The sequence below is a fragment of the Marmota flaviventris genome, chromosome 2 (genome assembly GCF_047511675.1).
Source record: "Marmota flaviventris isolate mMarFla1 chromosome 2, mMarFla1.hap1, whole genome shotgun sequence".
Classification (NCBI taxonomy): domain Eukaryota; kingdom Metazoa; phylum Chordata; class Mammalia; order Rodentia; family Sciuridae; genus Marmota; species Marmota flaviventris.
The window spans coordinates 138,874,185-138,894,156 of NC_092499.1; the positions used below are offsets into that span (position 1 = coordinate 138,874,185).

Consider the following 19,972-nt stretch of genomic DNA (forward strand, 5'->3'; position numbering starts at 1 on the left):
GCAGTGCTCTGGTATTCAATGCGTTAGGCCCTGCAACCTCTCATCCAGCCCTGTGGGTGCTCAGTGCCCCGTCTCCCCTAACCTCTTCCTTCATAACTCCCCTCCCTTTCCCCACATGATCCTAGACTCTCTGGCTTGCTTCTCAGGAAATGTATAGTTAGACAGTCCCTGAAGACCAGGCTCTGTTCTGAATTACAGAGGGCCAACAGGTACCTTTGTACCAGATGATTTTGGGGAAACCTCTTGACAGAGGAAAATGTTGGACTTGGGTGTCTGTGGGCCACCCATGGGCAAGGCCTGCTTTGGAAGTGTTATTTGCCTTTAGTTGACCTTCCTTCCACCTACCTACCCCTTTCCTGGTATCAGCTGTGGTCCTGGTCTCCACTGCCCTGCCCCCAGTAAATGCCTTTTTCTTCCTGCTCTGGGGTTGTTCTGAGGAAGGGGGAGGAATGGAGGATTTTGGAGCACTGCCTTTTATACTATCAGGCTTCAGCTTTAAGAATCTTGGAAAGGCTCCACCTGGGAAAGAGTTCCAGAGAAAACAAACTTCAGATCCCCAGCTCATATGGGAAAAGGCTCATGTTCACGAAGGCAGCTTTAGGGACCTTGGCAGAGACTTCATCAGGCTTGGCCCTGGCCTTTAATGGGTCTGACATGGAGCCTTATGGGGCCCATGGATGTTACATGGCCTCCCAAGGAGATTTCATTCTCAGAAGCTGGAATGATAGTTCTTTCATAATGATAGTTCTTTCATAGGGTTTGTAATCCTCAGGTGTCCAGGGAAACAACAGCTTTTGTGGTTCCAAAGGTTTATGCCCCTAACAAAAGAAGGGGCATATAGCTTCCCTCGTGGAAGTTAGTGCAATTTAGTGGGTGATAAGGCAGAAAGAAGGTCTTGAATTCAGCAGTATCATCTCTCTAGTGATAAGAATCTTTGTTCCAGGCCCAGGAGTGGCATCCAGAATGGCAGTCACAGGCACCATTTTGAGACATTCTGACCCAACAAAGGGAGTGAAGGGGGGCAAGCATGTTAGGAAAGGGACTAGGCAGAGTCGTGTTGATGGTGAATCTTTCTTCCCTGACTGCAGCTTGTACTAGTTCTATAATGCCACTCTGCAATAGTTGGAGGATAATGAATCTAAATTTTATGCCTAAAAGAAGCCAAGTACCCTGACAGGCAAAGCAGTGTGGGTTCAGGAGCTGGAGACACCCAGACTTCTATCTCTGGCAGTTTGCACTTAAGAAGACTTCCCCATGTTTTTGCACTCGGGGCTCAATACTGACCATTAATTCCACCATGTCTGCCTCTTCTGCCAGGGGTCTTTTCAAACATAGACAATCATGGGATATTAAACTTGAAGGACAATAGAGATCATCTAGTCCCATCAACTCACTATATATATGAGGAACCTGAGGTCCAGAGTGGGGATGTGTCTTACCCAAGGTCACATGGTGAGTTATCTCCTTTGACATCTTTGTATAAAGTCATGACCCCTTCCCTACCAATTTTGATTTTTAAGACCCAAGGACTCATCATCAAACCTCCATGTCTCAAAGAAATAGGGTATGGCTAGGTGTCCAGGGTGGTATTGGTGTTCAAGTCCCTTAGGTTATAAGAGTGTCTTCCAGAGGAGGAAGCTTCACAGGGCCTAGGTGAGGGGTATGGGAGAAGCAAGAGAGGGGCCATGGCCTGGCGAGAAACAGTGATGTCATAGACCTTCTCAGCAGGCTGCCCAGACCCATGACCTTCCCTCCTTTCTCAAACCCCAGAAAGCCCTTCTCTGGAGTCAGCACAGAGAAACTATCTCAGAAATGTCTCATTTTGAAATGGAGCTTTCTTCTAAATATGATATCACAGACAAAGAGATTTCCCTGTATCTTCACAAATTTGACCTCACTCCCTACAGAGGGAGGGACCCCAACACCCCAAATGTCTCAACCCTGTTTTGATCATACTAGTCCAGTCCTGGGCTACAGAAAGGAAAGTCTCAGTGCAATTGGATTGTTTCAAACTGTGCCCATGATGTATCCCCAGTGCCCAGTTGTCCATCATGCCGTCCACATGCCTGCACATGACTTTCATGAAAAGATAGGCTTTCTCTGTTTACATGTGTATGCACATATGTGCATGAGTGTGCACACATACAAACATACACACACACGCAAACATGCGTAGTCTTTACAGATATGTTAAAACTCTGAATTTGATCAAGCAACTTGTTTGTGGAGATTTGATCAGGAGCACCCGTATCTCTGGATATTCTCACTGAGTTCCCAGCTGAGTGACCAGAAAGACACTAAGCTGTCATGGAAGTCCTCCTCGCTTGAGGCAGCCTGTAACTCAGTGGCCACCAATGCTGCTCCTCAAGGGTATGTCCATGCCCTGTAAGAATTAGAATTATGGGAAGGCTGAGATCTCATCCATCCTTCCTAAACCATCCAAGGTCCTGGTGAAATGAGGCAAAAAAGGTCAATAGGAAAAAGCTTGTAGGCTTACCAGTACAGAGCCGCCACCTCCTAGTGTGGTCAGAAAGGGTCTATGAAATTTTAGTTCCTAGAATTGGAGATGCCCTCTGGTATCCTTAAGTGGGGCAGCATAGCCTTCTCCTTCATCTCCTCTGGTGACCCTGCCATGCACACCCTTGCTCTCTCACCTGCTCATCAGCTCATCGTCAGGGGATCCTCCTTCCAGACTTGGAATGACTGTATATGGTCCTAGACCGAGACTCCCTAAGATGAGTCTGTCCTTCCTCTTCCATGACAGTCCAAGCCAAGCCCCCAAATGTGGCACTCACTTCCCTTCCATGGTTCAGTGGAGGCCACAGCAAAATGGAGTGTTTCCGGTTTTCCTGACCGTTCTTGGTTTTAAGTTACCCCCTCCCCCTCATCTTTCCCTTTTGCTGGAAATTCATTTGGCTATTTCCAATGTATATCCATATCTCTAGGTTTTCCCCTTTCAAACTCCCTTTCTATTTCCCCTCCTAGTTTTGATCTTCTTTGGGGGTTTTGGTTTTTACTTTATTTTGCTTTTTTCTGTTTTTCTGTTTTTTTTCTTTTTGTTTTTTTATAGGTTTCAGAGAAATTATGTTGAATCCAATAAGCCTTCCCGGACATTCCAAGCCTCTTAACCATGGCATCTATGTTGAGGATGTCAATGTTTATTTCAGCAAAGGACGTCATGGCTTTTAAAAACTCCTTTTAAGCCTCCTTGTTTTGATGTCACCTTGGTAGGCTGGGCCCTCTGAGAGGTTGGAAGCTCTAGGCGTTGTTCTCTTTGGATCCGGGGATGCTAAGTAGAAACTGCATGAGCCACCGGTGCCCCTGCACCCTTTAACACCACCGAGATGGGCATTTCCCCATCGGCCACTGGCAGGGTTGCCCCTTCCCTCCAATCGTCACCGTGTTTTTTCTTTTCTTTTTTTCTTTTTTTTTCTGACCTGCGAGGCAGCTCCTGCCACCATCTTTAGAGCCAATAAAGAGAATTAAAACCTGTGCACCAGGAGCCATCTTTTATACACAACTAGCTATTCTCTTGCTTTACAAAAACAACCCAATCGCCATGAGAAAGCCTGATGAAGTCCAGCCGTGCTGTGGCCTCCCTTTCTCGCTTGGAAGCATGGGGTCTCCCTGGCTCTCCCTAGGACACTGTGCTGTCCTTTTAGTAACCTCATCGCCCTGCAACCTCCAGTGGGGAAGAGTCACAAAGAGCACCTAAGCAGAGGTGGAGACGGCGCGGTAAGAGGAGGGGGAACCAGGCCCAAGTGTTGCACCAGCTTAGGTCTCAGAGGGAAGAATGGAAACCAATATTTTGTTTTGGTTTTTTTTTTTGGTGGAGAAAATCATACCTTTTTTTGGATACACTTTGCCCCTCCTTCTTCTCTGGAATGGCTCACAGTGAGTGCGATATTAGAAAATTCCTTGGAAAGAGTTTCTCCAGGCTCCTTGGCCCCTAGAGGTGCAGTTCCGACAAGCTTTGGCTACAGGAGACCTTGCCCGTGAATTGGCCATCCTACTAGGACCACAAGGGACCGAGGGAATCAGGGAACAAGGCCCTTCCTGCTAGGCCATGATCCTGGGATTGGCTCTCTTGCCCCACTTCCACTTACTCTTGACTCAGAGAACCTTTGGAGCCCAATGGAATCACCATTTCAAGGTCAAGATGAACTGAAGGGGAAGAGAAGTAAAAATTGGCCTCCTCCAGCCCCTCTCGTGGCACCAGCGGACGTGTCACCCTGTTCTCTGGTCAATCTGTGTGTTTACTTTGCTTGCTTTGACTCATGCCTTACTCCACAGCCACCCTCTCCCAAAGAGGGGGGCTGTTCCCCCCGTTTCTGACTTGATCCACTGGGGAGAAGAAAGAGGATGTCTGTCCCTTGCTAGATAGGGAAGGCACGTTGGCAGGGTCTGAGACTCTCCCGGATTCGCTGACACATTAGCTGAGTGGATTTCTGGCTTGGTCCAGCTCTCCATATACCCACTGGGAGTCCCTGTTATATGAGGGAAGCTTAGATTGTCACTTGATGATGATCAACAGGAACAGGGAGCACCCCATGGGGAGTTTTGGGGAAGCTATGGTGGTTTTTATAACCCATTATGTTTTGGGGGTGGTGTTGCACAGCAATAGAGAATAGATTCTATGCCTTTGGCAAATGTACCTGGGAGTTAAAAGGCTCTTACTGATGGGTTGATAGGTTCTGCTCCCCCCGGGTCCTGTGGATAAAGCTTCTTCATGTCAGGTTCCCAACCTGATTCTGTAGATGCCTCCATGGGGTTGAAAAACAGGAAGCTTTCCAAGTTCTTGCCCAGTATCTGGGGTGGCCTCCCAGGCACCGAGTTTCCAGAGGACCACGTGGGGGGTCAGGTTTTCTCCAGGGTGTCCAGGTGTGTGTTTATGTATCCCTGTCCAGCTCCCCTCATCTGCTCCCCATGGCTCCAGTGAGGCTGTTCCCCAGCACGCCCTGCTGGCCCCTTGGGTCTAGGGCCTCCTCCCGAGTGTGGCTTTAAGGAGTAAGCTTGAGGATGATGTTTTTAATTATTGTAAATCATTACCTCATTTCCAGCCTCCCAGGCTCCATCCATCCCAGCATCTTTTATTCTGCCATTTTCCTCACCTTGTGCTATGACATTGGGGCATTGTGTTTCCACAGAGACTTATAGGAGTGTTCAGTGTATAGTTTCTTAATAAACACTTTATTTTCTAATGAAATGACTGGATCAGACCTCTTATTTGGAAATTTTGCCAATATTAAAGACACAGAAATTTCTAGGCTGCCCACATATTCTCTCCTGTTTTGTTGTTACTCTTTAAAAGAAGTTTCATAGCTCAATTCTGTTTGCAAAGGTGTTTGCAACCTGTTTCATTGGTTGCTTTCATTGAGACTCCTCCCAATAGGTCAGGTTTATATAGCAAAGTGTTTCCTCATCTTATTGAGAAGGATTTAGAGGCACAAATAGGTCAAATGATTCACCCAGTATCACACAGCATGAGAGGCAGAAGCAAGATTTAAACCTGAATCTTGCAGTCACTCCTAGGACCCCTGAGACTTTCACTCCTTTGGAGGACTTCTCTGATACTTGAACAGCTAAGATTTGTAGAGATGATCTTTTCAGAGCTGATATGCAAAGGGTTCTGAGAGTGGGAATGGGGGAATCCTGTATCTTTGTGCACAGCAGGGCAGTAGATTCTTCCTGGGGTGGAGTGATTTTTGTATCTTCCCTGTGCATCTTGGGGACATGACTTTGCCTAGAGAAAGATGAGACTCTGGGATAACAGGTCAATCTCCTGATCATTCAGAGACACCTTCTACACACACACACACACACACACACCCCACATGCACACACTCATGTGGACCCAACTGTCATAATGGGTCTCGTGTGTGGTGGAAATGGTGAGATGAAATAGTCAAGTCACCTACTGAAAGTCAAGTCACATGCTTAGAAGAGCTGGGACGTGTTTGCCCTTGGACTCTGGGCCCTGATACAGTTGGGAGGGTTGAAATGCTTTCTGTGACCTACACTGTCTTCCTTTTTATGAGGAAGGGACACTGTAGGCAGTAGATACAGAGTGACAGTGAGGAACGAAGGCTGGGGAGGGTTCCTGGGGGGAATCTGAACCTTTCATTGGACCCCCAGAAGTCCTTGCTGGAGCTTGGTTACTTAGGAAGTCAAGATGAAACAAATCATGGAGTGTGGAAGAGCTCCCATTGGGATCTGACCAGAAATTGGCAGGCCACTTACCTTCACTTTATCTCCAATTTGGGCCTAATTTGGTTTGAGTCTCTCCTACCCAACATGGAAGCTCCCATCCTCTAGAATGGCCTAGCGAGGTGATGGGATTTGCCCCACTTCTGCATTTTTCTGCTCTCAATAGCTCCAGGGAGCCAGGGTTGGAAGAGGGTTGGGGCAGTCCTTGGAACCATGAAGAATGCATGGGTTACAGGAAGTGCTTTCATTATTAATGTAGGAAAGGCTTAAGTTTTGCTCTGTTCTGATGTGCAGAGCTTGCCAGTGCATACGAGAACAGAGAATGGGTAGCCGTATCTCCTTATAAGATGGCAGGGGCAGGAAAAGAATCCCATGACTTAGAAGGAGGGGTTGAAATTAGCCAGATGGAGGGAGAGCTCTTTTGTTGAGGTAGCGGGGTATGAAGAGAGACAGGGGGACATGGCATCCTTAGAGATTTAGGTGCAAGAAAGTGAGGAGGTTCTTGTTTGGTGGCTCCTATATTGTCTATGAAGGCAAGGTCTTGTGCCATGAGAAGATCTGAAAAGAGTTGAAAAGTTCTCAAACAGCAGCCAAAGAGAACACGGCAGATGCTAGAGAAGCACAAGAAGGTTGTCGAGCAGAAGGAGGACCCGGCTGAGTTTGAAAGACGTTACATCTCTAGGCCTCTGCTTCCCATGGTTTCCTGTTAGGTATGGAAGTGCCATGGCATTTGTCCCCCCATTGCCCCTCAGGGGCAGGCAAAATTAACAGGGCACACCTGGACTCAGCCCAAGGAGGATGCCAGTTTGCACTGGCTTCAGTTAGGGCAGCTCAAGGCACAGCCAGACCTGTATGTCCCTGACCTTCTGGGTTCAAATCTCATCCACAGGATTTCCTTCTGACTTTCCTAGACTTAAGTTTATGTTTGGGCCTATAGGAGAGGTTCACAGCTGATAGTCCATGAGGCCAGGGTGCTTCCCACGTTCTTTCTGGGTCTTGATTTTGGAGGGGTGGTTGAAGGAGTTTGGGCTGTGAATCTTAGAAGGTGAGAAACTCAACTGCATCCTTCATCTGGCATAGGATGTTCAGGGACATGCCCTGGAGAGGCTGTGTGTCACTAGCATCATGTGACCAGGTCCTGGAATTGGTTGCAAAGCTCCACAAAATGGGTCCACCATGGAGCATTAATAATACTTATTACATCTAATTTAGAAAGCACCTACCCAGAGCCAAGCACATTTTACCCACAAGAAAGCCAAGGCTCAGAGAGATTCAGTAACTGTGCTGGGCTCTCACAGCTTGTGACTAGCAGGACCAGGACCGACCACAGTATCAGCCTGACCTGCTGCCCCCCAAAGCAGCCTGTCTTTGCCCTGGAAGGCTGCGGTCAGTCCTTGGGGCTGCCCAATTATAACTGTACCCTTCACTCCTAAGACAAGTCTTTGTTAGTGGCTTCTGGAGCTGGACATCATGCCTAGCTTCCTTCTGGTACCACCACCGAAAACCGAGCTATTTAAAAGACTGTGGAAAAGAACATCTATAATATTCTTTCTTCACTCATTCTAGCAGTTCACGACCCTGGATGCCCGAAAGTGTGGTTGGTCTTTGATCTGAGATTAATTGCCTGGTTTGCAGTTGCTGAGATTCCCAAAAGGTGATGACATCTTTGACACTGGGGAAGACTTGTTGGGTGAGACTAGGCCCATCCTTAGGAAGTCTGTAGGCTGCCCAGGTATGGGCAAGCATGAGAAGTTTTAGACAGGAAGGTGGTGGAGGAAAGGTGCCTGATTGTACACCCCTGTTTGACTTTTCTTAACCCAAAGACCTCTCGGTGTGTTGAAGCTCAGCCATAGGATTCTCACACAAGCCAAGAACAGGGGCAAAGCCATTTCCATTTGGAAGCCAAGAGCCTGGTCTCTGCCCACCCTCTCTTTCTCCTCTTGTGTGGGAACTCCTTTTGGAACCCAAGCTCTCAGCAGCCACGGGTGTGACAGAGACACAGTTCTGGGCTGTGACACTTTCCCTGGTTCAGCCCAGTTCCCTCAGTTCAAGGCCAGGCTTGAGCTAAGAATCAAGCCTCTCAGATATAATAGCCAGGTGGCAAGGGAGGGCTCCATGCCACAGAGAGAGCACAGGAGTGGGCAGATCAACGCAGGGTGACTTGATTGTTATCATTGTGTGCAGCTTTCTGGGCTAAGCCAGACAAGGAGTAGGCAAAGAGCCGGGCCTTCATTCTTTCAGTGTTTGCTGACTCCTGCACTTGGGCTAGACTTGCACACTCTGACAGCAAGAGCAGAAAGAAGGTGGCAGAGAGGGACAGGGAGGGAGCTGGATGGGGTTGGGTGATGCTGGCTGCTCTGAGGCTTCTCTGGGAAGGAACAAGGGAACACCCTGCAGGGTGACAGTGGAGGGGCTGAGGAGGGTGGGGAAAGATGGGAAGCCTGGCCCACACCCGATTGTCCAGCAAGGTCCTGGAGTTCTACTCCTCCCCTCTCCTGGCTCGACACCACCCACCCTGTTCCCACTCTTTAATGCTGATGGATGTGGGCGAAGCTGCCTGCAGCCTCAAATTTCTTTGGATAGCTCTGGTTTTGCATTTCGCCTCTAGAAATCCCACTCTTACCACCCCCTGTACTTCCCACCTCCCAAGAGAACCTCAGCCTAGATCTGACAACATATTTTCAGAGCTAAATAAGACTCCTCCTTCAACCCTACTTGAACTCAAAATTAAATAGAAAGAATGAGTTGGCAAGAGATAAAGTCCCTTGTCTGTTTTTGGTGGAGGGTGCTTCTGAAACATTAGGATTTTGAGGCCCATTGGGTGGGACATTTCGTCCTAATCCCTCTCACTCAGTGGATGAAACTTCTGCAGAGTGACCTGGCTCCACTTCCCCTTTTAAAGCTTGGCTTCCTCAGAGAAGAGATTTATTTATTTATTTTTTTCATGAGTGATAGTGTCTAAGACCTCTCTGCATTTTTATCCCTTACCACCTGGACATTTATTTTCCTCTCCCATCATGAAATATCTGTGCTTGAGTGAACATCTTCGTTGCCTACTGTCTTTGACTTCCAGGTGGATGGAGGTACCTTGTTCAGATGCTCTGCCTGCTCCTGCATGGGGGAGAGTAAGAAAGGGGTAGAGTGAGGGACCCACCTGGGCTGAACCTTTGACTGGGGTTTGATTGGCTCCTGTGAGACAAGAAAGCCAGGCAGGCAGGAGGCTTTCTATGGAGCACAAACTTGCAGGATGCTGATGGCTAAGATTCAGGCCTTCAGCCAGGTCGGTGTGAGTCCTGTTTGTGAAAGAACTGGGAACTCTTTGGAATAGAGGGGAAAGGCAAGATCACACATTCCCAGAGAATAACCAGAGCTGTAGAGAAACCCTAGCTGAGGTCCCTGGTGGGATTCCATGCCTGTAAAACTGGAGTTGTGTGAACTTCACACATGGCACTAGAGTTGCCCCTGGGCTTCTTAGGATAGGTCTTCTCATGGCCCTCTGTCAATAGGACCCTCTCAAGAGCTCTCTGATGTAGATGAAACTGACCTTGATTTAGTTAAGAATGGAGAGAGGGTCATGTGGCAGAGAACAATCAAGTTTGGCATTTTGATGACTGAAACTATTGAGCACTCCAGCCCCTGATTAAGAGAAAAAAATCACATAGGAGGGTTCAGAGGATGGCCAAAATTCCCCATGCAGCCATTGAGAGGGTTGGAAGAGCAAGAAGTGAGGCTGCCCTAAGCTATATGTTCCAGGATCACAGTCCCTGGCTCCTGGATTCATCTAAGTTTGAGGGGCAGAGCCTCATGTCAGCTTGGAAAACACCACCAAGCCAACTTTGGTAAGTTAATGCTGGAGATCTCGGTGGCTGACAATGACAACCAGCTCTCTTTCCCTCCCATTTCTGCTACCTGTGTGCTGTTACCATGGCAGCAAAATGAAGCCTGGGTCTGCCTTTGGGGACCTCACTGGAGCAAGTGGTTGTTTTTCTTAAAAAGAAACATTCTTACCTCTCTTGTCCCCAAATTCATTCTATAGTGAGGACAAGGACCTAGGGTGAAGCAACTTCACTGCTGTCAGATATGGCCCCATGACATCTCTTTTATGGAGTTCTGAGATGCCACCAACACTCATATTCTGCAGCTTCTACTAGCTTCAGTCTGGGTCTTGTGATGTGACGTGATATTCTTTACTCTTCAAGGCTTGTGATGGCCTTTGATAAAAAGGTCACGAAATCCTGACACCCAAGTGGATTTGGGGCTGGGGAAAGGGACACATGTGCTCTTAGAGGGATGTGACACAACCCTTACCAGCTACACAGGCCTAATAGAAATACTGACTTCACCCTTCCAGCTTCCTGTGGGTGTCAGGAACACGTGTCATGGAGTGTACTTGAGTCTCCCTGGTGATAAAGGAGACCCCTGAATCGACAAAAGCTCTCTCACTTCCCGTCCTTCTCAGCACTGATTAGACAAACAGCCTCCAAGATCTCTGCCCTTCCGCTATCAAATTCAAGGCAAGAGCAAAGTCTGTGTTCTAAAGTCTGTGTCCAATGGCCAGTCAATTTAAGTGTCTCTCCCAGAGTCCTCCTGTAGGCAATCTTAATGAGAAGAAAAAGATGCTAGCTAATCCAGCCTATGCAATACACACACACACACACACACAAATGTATGTATGTATAAGTATACATATATATTTAATAATATAATAGTAAGAGAATGCTGATTATATATATGCATATATGCATATATATGTATCAATATATACACATGTCAAAGTTCCAGCATTCTCTTACTGAATTTTACATACACATATATCTCTATGTGTATATATACATATATGTATAAGTCACTTATACATATATGTGTGTGTATACATATAATTATACACACATATGTATACGCCACTTATACATATGTGTGTGTATAATTCATAGGCTGAATTTACTTAATTTATTTAGCATCTAACCTATATTTCTATATTTTGTTCTTTTTCTTCTCCTTAAGATTGTCTATAGAAGGATCCTGGGAGAGATACCTGTTCTTTCCCACAGTCAGAGGGCAGGGGGAAGGCACTGTGAACACAGAACATATTCTGAGAATGTCCTTCCTGGGAGATTTTAAATTCCGAGTCCATGTTTAAATGACTCACAGAATCGTTCAATCTTTATGGCTGTCAATTTGGCATTACTTGCTACCATAACAAACGATTGCTGCACGGTACCTCTGATGCCAAATGGCCAACCTGGTCATTAAGAAGACCAGAATAACCCCACTGTGCATTTTCATGATGGTATCTTTGGCTACCTTAATAATTTTATTGGGTCAACCACTTGACCAACTGTTATCCCACATGAATGGATCTGTTTTCTGGGCAAAGTTTCAGTTACTGCAATATGGCTCTCTCTTAATTTGAAATCCCCAACTTGCAGAAAAGTCTTTTCTCTTTTACTTTAGTTACTAGATAAATGATGTGAAGATCCACTGCTCCTTTCTTCATTGACTGCAGCATGGTCCCCTTTAGTCTTTGAGATGCTATGGATTCACAATTTGCATTAGAATACTGAAAGATCAGAGAAGCCCTGCTGTAAATAAACCTTCATATTCTACTACTTTCCAAATCTAATTGAACATGGAATATTTTTCACTTAACACCTGCTAATAGATTCAACACACACACTTTAGAAAACACTATTATCGTGTGGGTAGAAGCTTTTAAGGAAGAACTAAGTATGAGGCATTCACCAGCAACCCACCTTCTTATATCAAGGAACAACCACACCCAGGCTCACCTGTAGGCTCAGTCCCTCACTGTGCCCTCTCGTAGACATAGACAGACAAGATTTTGGTTGTCGGTAGGCAGAGACTCATGTGAAAAGCAGGAAGTCTTTGCTAAGCTATCTGAGGAGGAAATGGTAAGTCCTTTCACTTTGAGAGCTGGAGACTTCATTAATCCATTAATCCAGACTGGCATTAATCCAGCCACCCTCCCAGGCCGGAGGTGGAGGTGTCGTCTCTAGTGGTAGCAAGCAGACATGAAGACCTGGATCCCAGTCTCAGCACTGCCACTAGCAAAATGACTTGGGGTAAGTTACCTTTCCTTCTTCCGTATTTGTCTCTGAGTAGCTGATAAAAGGTTTGCTCATGCTCACATAAAATATCCTTCCTGGACAGATGTCCCAAATACCATGTCCCCTCAAGTCACTTCTCTTCTAACGGGGGGGGGGGCACCTTTTGGGTCTTGGGTTCTCTCTGTGCTCCATATGTTGGCCTCTCAGGTGGGAAGAATGAGAGGGATGCTTCCCTTTTGGGTGAGGGTCGCTGGCTTTCTCTGGCTGAGGAAGGAATAGATGCTTGGGGATTAAGAGACCTTCTTTGTCGCAGTTGGACAGGGCCAGGCGGGAGTTCTCAGCAAGATTTTCCTACTTTGATCTCAAGAAGGCAGCTCTGCCTAACAAATAGTCTGAAATGTCAAAGAATAAATGTTAAAGCTTGAGGGGTCAGTCTCTAGGGAGTTTCCTGGGCTGGCAAGGGAGGGAGCAGGGGAGGGAGAGAGGGACACGGCAGAATCCTTCACATAAAGATTCCAACTTGGTTTTGTGATATTTAAGAAAAAAGAAAACTGAATTATTTATAGCATGGTAGATGGAAGCAGGCTTTGGAGACCTGGCTGGGCTTACAGTGGTAGTTTGTGTTCTATTATTTAGCTGCCCCAGCCTTGAACTGGTAAAATTTCTCTTGATGACATGTTATTGACCTCTCCTTGAGTTATCTGTTATTATTATAACTATCATCGTTATTTTATGTAAGAAAATCCATATCTGTGATATGTGGGGTTATGGGTGGCAATTTCAAGAAATGGCTGTTGTCAAGAGCAAGGGTCTCTTTCCCTGCAAGGGTCTCCAGCATATCCTTTAACACATCTGTTTACCTCCATCAGCAGCCAGCTGGTGTTTGAAAAGGGATTCAGGGGAACTCTGCTCCAGCATGGGTTGGAAGCATCTTGATTTTGACCCGGGTACCAATTGGTCATGTGGTTCTGGGAAAGTAAGGTTATCTCCCAGTTGTTCCATCTGAAAGATGGAGAAAATTTTCCTGTGCCTCTTCTGGATATACTGGGAAGATGAAGGATGCCAAGTCTTCAAAACATCTTAGTACTTGGTTTTGAGGTTGGGGTGTGGAGAAATAGCATCTCTATTATATGAAGGGTGAAGAGATGTGAAGAGATGAAAAATTAATGGTCAATTAAAAGTGTTTCAAGGATTTTGGTGATAAAGTTGGAGAGAATGGGGTTTGTCATCTTCTTATTTTATTTTTTAAATATTTATTTTTTAGTTGTATACAACTAAAAATTATTTGTTTATTTATTTTTATGTGGTGTTGGGGATCGAACCCAAGGCCTTGCACATGCTAGGCGAGTGCTTTACTACTGAGCCCCAGCCCCTGATCCGCTTATTTTAAAAGGTGATGTTTAGAGGTAAAAGAAAATGCTTCATATTGACAATCACATCCTGATTCTATAGAATGGGTAATTGAGATCCACTAATAATCCACAAATTGCAGTTAAGATTAAGATTAAAAGCTGCACATGCTTTCTCTTTCCTCTTTGCCAATGATATGAATATGTTCTTGGTCACTGTCCTACTATTTTCGCATACTGTTTACACTCTCTGAGATGCAAACAAATGGAGCCAACTTTTGAATAGTTCGGGTATGGTAAGGTGAAGCTAGTCAGAGTGAAATTTCAGAACAAGCAATCTTGTATTTAGGCTATAATATTTTTATTAAAAATATCAATACTTCTGCTTTTTTTCCTAGATCTGTTTTTTCCACCTTGAAGAACCTAGGGAACATTTCACAGTTAAAATGTCACAGTGACACTCCTGTTATATAGCTCTGAAAATGTACTTATTTTTACACTTAGTAACTGACTCTACTTCACAGAAAAACCTTCTAAATGTTTTTCCTCTACTCCCCTCTTTCTAGGATGTAGAAATCTGACCAGCATCATTGATCGAGGGCAGTGATTCTCAAGATTTTTGGTCTGAGGGAACTTTATACTCTTGAAAAATTATTGAAGTCACAGGGAACTGTTGCCTGTGTGGTTTATATCCATTTATAGTCACTGTATTTGAAATTAAAAGAAAAAAAATGTAAAACCGCGCACAGATACACATTTAATTTAATCATCAGAGTGATGATGTCAGCAGGTGCTCGAAAGTCATCAGACAACGTTCTGTATAATACCTGCAATGAGAGTAAAGAAAAGCATATTCTAACTTGGTATTGCTAGAAATATTGTTTTGACAAATGAATCTTCTGAATTTTTAGGGCTACCAGGAGTTGCTGGGTTCTATTTTGATATGTGATGTTCTGAGAGAAATTGTGGCACAAGTAGAATCTGAAAGCAAACCTGGATTCCCTTGGTGTCAAAGAATCTACCAGTTAAGGTCTTTGATCCAAATGTAGGACTCTGTCAGAAGCCCATTGCTTCATGCAAACCTCAGTAACTGCCCAGGAAGGTTGACTCAGTTACTAGCAATGTGAGAAATACATAGGAAGGACTTCATCTAGTGGTAAGAAAACTGAGCTGTGGCTGTTGGCTTGCTCTGGAGAAGGAGCATGGCTAGATGTGGTTGACATTATTGATTGATTGAGGAGACTCAGAATGACCAGGGTTTGCAAAATTTCCATGGCAAGAGCAAGAAATGTGAATGGCAGGGAGATGAAGAGAAGCATCGTGTCGTGTACTGTAGCCTTCCTTCACTGAGTGTCCATTTGGAGTTGTTTAAGGAACATGTGAGGCTCAATGGTGTTCTAGCCAGGACCCATAGGAGAATCTGTTTAGAGTCTGGAGCCTCCTTTGCTCTTCAATTGAGGCAGCTTCAGTAGAGAAATAGTGGACTGTGATATGTATAACGGGTTAAGAAGTCTCTTCAGGCTAGCCCTGTGTGGCACCCAACCCACCACCGGCAGGGAGACCCATCTCATCGTGAGACTGTGGGCAGGTGACAGGGTTCACACCACCCTATACATTATCTGTAGCCTGGGAGTTAAGAACTGCTTGGAGCTTATTCTGATGAGCTCCTGTTAATATGCACAGTCCTTACATACTGTCCAGAATGCCTTTGAGATCATGAGTGGATAGCAGTTCATTAATTCACCCTTCAAACATTTGGGAGACATCTGCTCTGTACTGTGTACTCCTCTACTACGTGAAGCAGTATCCCCTTTTTCTCCCCTCTCCCTTCATTTTCATGACACTGCCCCCACCACACACCTTTTCTTTCCTCTCTAATTTCCACATATCTGAGAAAATATATGACCTTTGGCCTTCTGAGTTTGGCTTATCTTGCTTAATACAATGGTCCATTTGCCTGCAAATGACACAATTTTGTTTTTCTTTATGACTGAATAAAACTCCACTGTGTGTATATGTGGATGAGGACATCTTGGTGGTTACAGCTAAGGGTGTGTGCCCTGACATCCTGCTATGAACAAGAATTGTCTAGCCCAAAGTATTGGGCAAAGGTTGGGAATATAGACCAGATACCCATAGTCTTGGGCAAGAGCAATGTCCTTCAGCTGCCAGGAATCCAAGGACCATGGGAAGTGACCACCTGGAACTCGGGTTGCCTTGCCCTTAGAAACAATGCTCTCATTCTCCAAAACAGAATTCCTTACCAAAACAGCTCTTGATGTACCTCCAGGTCACATGTAGGCCATTTTGTTGATCCATTTTCCTAATGGTGGGCTACACTGCAAGTGGGTACAATGCTGAGCCCTAGGGTTGGCCAGGGGACCACTGTCTGGAGGCAGTGGAGTGTGAGGGGGAGTAGTTAAGGGCAGATGGAGTCGCAGGCTGAGCATTTGTTCGTATGCACAAGATGCCCCTTTTGCCGTGGGATGGAGACGGGCTCAGATAGAAGGGAAGTGGGCTAGGGGCGAAAAGTCTCGCACCACAACTAGGGACTCACAACTCCACGGACCTGGAGCCCTTCATGTGTGCCTTTAGATTATTCTGAAGACACACTTAACAAAGTAAGAGTATAGGGCATATTTTATTTAACAGTGTGTTAACTTGATTTATAACTTCCAAATCTTTGGACATGTGAGATATGGGTTTCTAATTATCCTCTTATCCCAGGTCCTTCAAATGTAAGGGATGGGTCTGGTGCAGATAAGTGAAAAATTATGAAGCAGTGTGTTGAAATTACGCAAGAGGTAGGCACTGAGGGAGAACACCTAGTTCTTAAATGGGATTCTTAAAAATACTGAATCATGGTATCTCTTTGCAGATATATAAATAGAAGTGGCATTTGAGAGAATCCCATATAATCAAAATGATCAGTTACTACTTTAAATGTTCCATCGTCCCGGGAACTGTCAGTCTCCTCTACCCTCGGGAAGCCTGACCCCATCGCCATGTAGCTAAACACTATGGTCCTTTGGCAACCTCGGGCTGTTCTGAGGTGGATGTTCTGCCTGCTGGGCCATCTCCATGCTGGGGCGATGCTCATGGCATGTTATGCCCTTGTCAGGTTGCTATGGAGACTGATCTCGAGGTCTCCACAATTGATTGGTATTTATTGGGGATCTGCAGTTTTCTGGATGCCGTGACCAGCATCACATAGGAGAGAGAGGGCTGCCCCCCCACTTCCTCCTCCCATCTGAGGCCTATTGTGAGGATATCTTTCTGTAACAGAGAGGCAAAGACCCTGGAGATATTGAATGGGAAGTTTTTTGTTTTTTGTTTTTTTTTTGTTTTGTTTTGTTTTTCGTCTAATAACAGTGGGCTTTTTTTCTGATTACAAAAGTAATTTATATTCTCAGTAGAAAATTCAGTGAAATACAGAAAAGCATACAAACACATAAATTATCCACCATCGCATCACCCAGAGACAATACTGTTAACATTTTAGCTTTCTGCCTTCTGATCTCTTTTAATGTACTTATTTAATTATTTAACAGAATAAAAGCTTTCTATGTGCACTTGTGCACGCACATAGTATTTTGCTATCTTTTTCATAAGATTGCCTGCATGTGCCATTTAACTGATCTTTAGCAATATTAGAAATATTGTATAGGCAATATATTCATCACATGGTTGGAAAATAATTTATATTGCAGAAAGTCTTGTACTTAAATGTACATAGCAGCATTTTTTGAAATATTGAGGAAACTCAATATTTATTAGCTAGTAAATCAATAAAATATGGTATATCCATCCGATGGAATACTATTTAACAATAAAAGAAGAAATACTGTTAACTGCTGCGTGAATGGAATTCAAAAATATATTAAAAGAAGCCAGACACAAAATATCCCCTTTTGTATGATGCTATTTGTATAAAATATCTGAAAGAGGCAAATCTGTAGAGACAGAAGTTAGATTAGTGGGCCAGCGTGTGGGATACTGTGAATCTTATTGGGCTGATAGAAATGTTCTAAAACTGCACCATGCTAATGATTACACCATTTAATAAATTGACTAAAAGTCATTGAATTCTACATTCAAATGGGTGAATGTTGTAGTATGTAGATAATGCCTCAAAGTTCATAAAATATGTATGTAAAATAAACTTTATATATATATATATATATATATATATATATATATATGAAGACAATAAAGTTTATGGGTATAATATATATAATAAATATACATAGCATACATAAACTTTACTGAGATACTATTTACCTTGATATTATTTATTTCAGTATTGTTTTTTTATACATAAGGTGTGAAGTGAACATTTTTCTTCCTATACCTCTCCTCTGAAGATTCTTCCTCCCTCCACCATTATGATACAAGTAACCAATATTCTTGTGTGTCCTTATGAGTTAAATCTAAGCAAATTTAACCTAAACAGAAGTATATGTTCTTATTCCCCCCCCATTTTGCACAAATTAAACTATGTTATGCATAATATTGTGTCCTTTTTAAAACACCCTTCTCCCCAGTTTTTTGGCACTCTTAGGGAAATTATCTTTTTTTTTAGAGATATATCCTATTCCATTGTACTGAGTGATTCAAATTTATTTAATTTCTGGACAATATCTTGCTCTTATAAATATCTATAAGAGATTGATCCTAAATATATCAAACCTAAATAAACATGCTTGTACCTAAATATAATATTAACACATAGCCAAATAACCCCTGTAAGCTCTTTGGTATAACTGTTTTGTATATATGGTGTATATGGTTCATATAGGGTACTACAAATGTGTTCCTTAAGATTAGCACATGAAAATGAGGCTCCCCACAGTCTCACTAAATGGAGAATCACATGTTCCACCATGTGGATATACCATATTTATTTCATTAGTCCCCTATGTTTGGACACTCGGATTATTTTATTTTTCAATTTTTATGAGAAACAGTGCAGTTATTTGGGTGCTTTTGGTAGCTAAGCCACATGAGGGAGGTGGCTCAGTGGTAGGCCAGCTGAGGTTCTGCTTTGTGTTCTGTTCCAGCCATCGCTGGATATTTGGGGATTCCCCCAAGTGGGTATCCAATGGAGTCTCCTTTTGGACACCTAGCTACCCGGTGACAGAGCTGATTTGGGGAAAGCCATCTACTTTTGAAACACATGGGCTTCAGAATCCAGGATGCAATGCTGGCGAGTGCAGGGGTCCTCCCCTTTTCTCAGGTGACTTCAAAGTGTTGCTGGCCTTTATTTGGTACTCCCTGAAGGCTCTTCTGGCCCGAGTTTTTCCACAATTTAGGGCTGGGGATTCTGAGCCGCACAGTCTAGAAATGTTAATGGGATTCTGAGCGAAGGCTTCAATCTCATATGTTGTACAGATGGCCAACCAAGCATGGAGCTGTGGCTTTCTCAAGGTCAGGGTGAGGTTGGGGGGCAGTACCCACGTACCCTGACCTCTTGCCCTGGCCTTTAAGCAGGCAGCCTCTGGGGACCACACTGGGTGAGACATGGCAGTGGAGATTGAGGCTGACTATAAAAAGGCCACAGACAATTCCAAGCTGTGCATTTCCAGCGGACCCATTGATCTGTGCGGGAAGCCGAGGAGGGGCAACCAGAGAAAACTCACCAGCTGGAGCGAATTCAAGGAAATCACAACGGGAAAGATAAGGGGGTGCAGAGATCAATCATGAGATTATCTGTATCTGCAGCTTTCAAGGCCAAGTGATAGCCGTGTTTTCTCTCCAGCAACTCTCAGTGGTGACAGCAATCCTGCCCTGTCACTCCCACCCGTCTCCTCCTCTTTTCCTAATAAGGTCCTTATGTCTTTCTGAGAGTGGGAACAGAATATGGCTAGGCAGGAGGGATGTACCATCCCCGTCTCTGAGTTCCTGGATTTGTGTCTGCTGGAGATGAGGTCCTGGGAGAGAGATGGGTCCCTGGACAGCAGAACAGATGATGCAGAAAGAGCCCAAACAGGTGGTGGCTCAGACAAGCAGAAGAGGGTGACATTAAGAATCAAGTCCTGGTGGCAGTCAGGAAGGGTGAAAGGGCTGGGCTCGGGAGGATCTCTGGTGTTGAAACCAATGAGTGCAATTAGGTTTGGTCACTTCCTGCAGCCCCAGCAAGCTGTTTGTCGGTCTGTGTTCGAGGTGGCTGCCAAGAGGCCACGTGTATTCCAGTATCCCTGGGTGCTGGCCTTTTCTATGTGCCAGGCTGAGAGAGTGACAGTGGGTGCTGGCTCTAGAAGCCCACTTGGGCATGTGCAGCCCAACCTCTGAGGCTCTCTGGCATCGTCCTGGAAGACAGGGTAGCTGGGAATCAGGGAAATACAATAT

At 44.8% G+C, this 19,972-nt stretch overlaps 1 protein-coding gene across 5 annotated transcripts in view; it reads left to right on the top strand.

Annotated features, from left to right (window-relative positions):
• Positions 1-19,972, top strand: part of Ntrk3 (neurotrophic receptor tyrosine kinase 3) — a 389,429-nt gene that overhangs the window by 270,430 nt on the left and 99,027 nt on the right. Inside the window, exons 14-15 of one of the 5 annotated variants that reach the window (XM_071608641.1) lie at positions 1,318-1,452; positions 3,071-5,200. The exons of 3 other annotated variants lie outside the window; for them this stretch is intronic. In XM_071608641.1, the coding sequence (XP_071464742.1) occupies positions 1,318-1,452; positions 3,071-3,189 (254 nt within the window). In that variant the 3' untranslated portion in view covers positions 3,190-5,200. Of the gene's footprint in view, positions 1-1,317; positions 1,453-3,070; positions 5,201-19,972 lie in introns of those variants that run through there. One more of the 5 variants, XM_071608642.1, reaches the window with a different exon arrangement.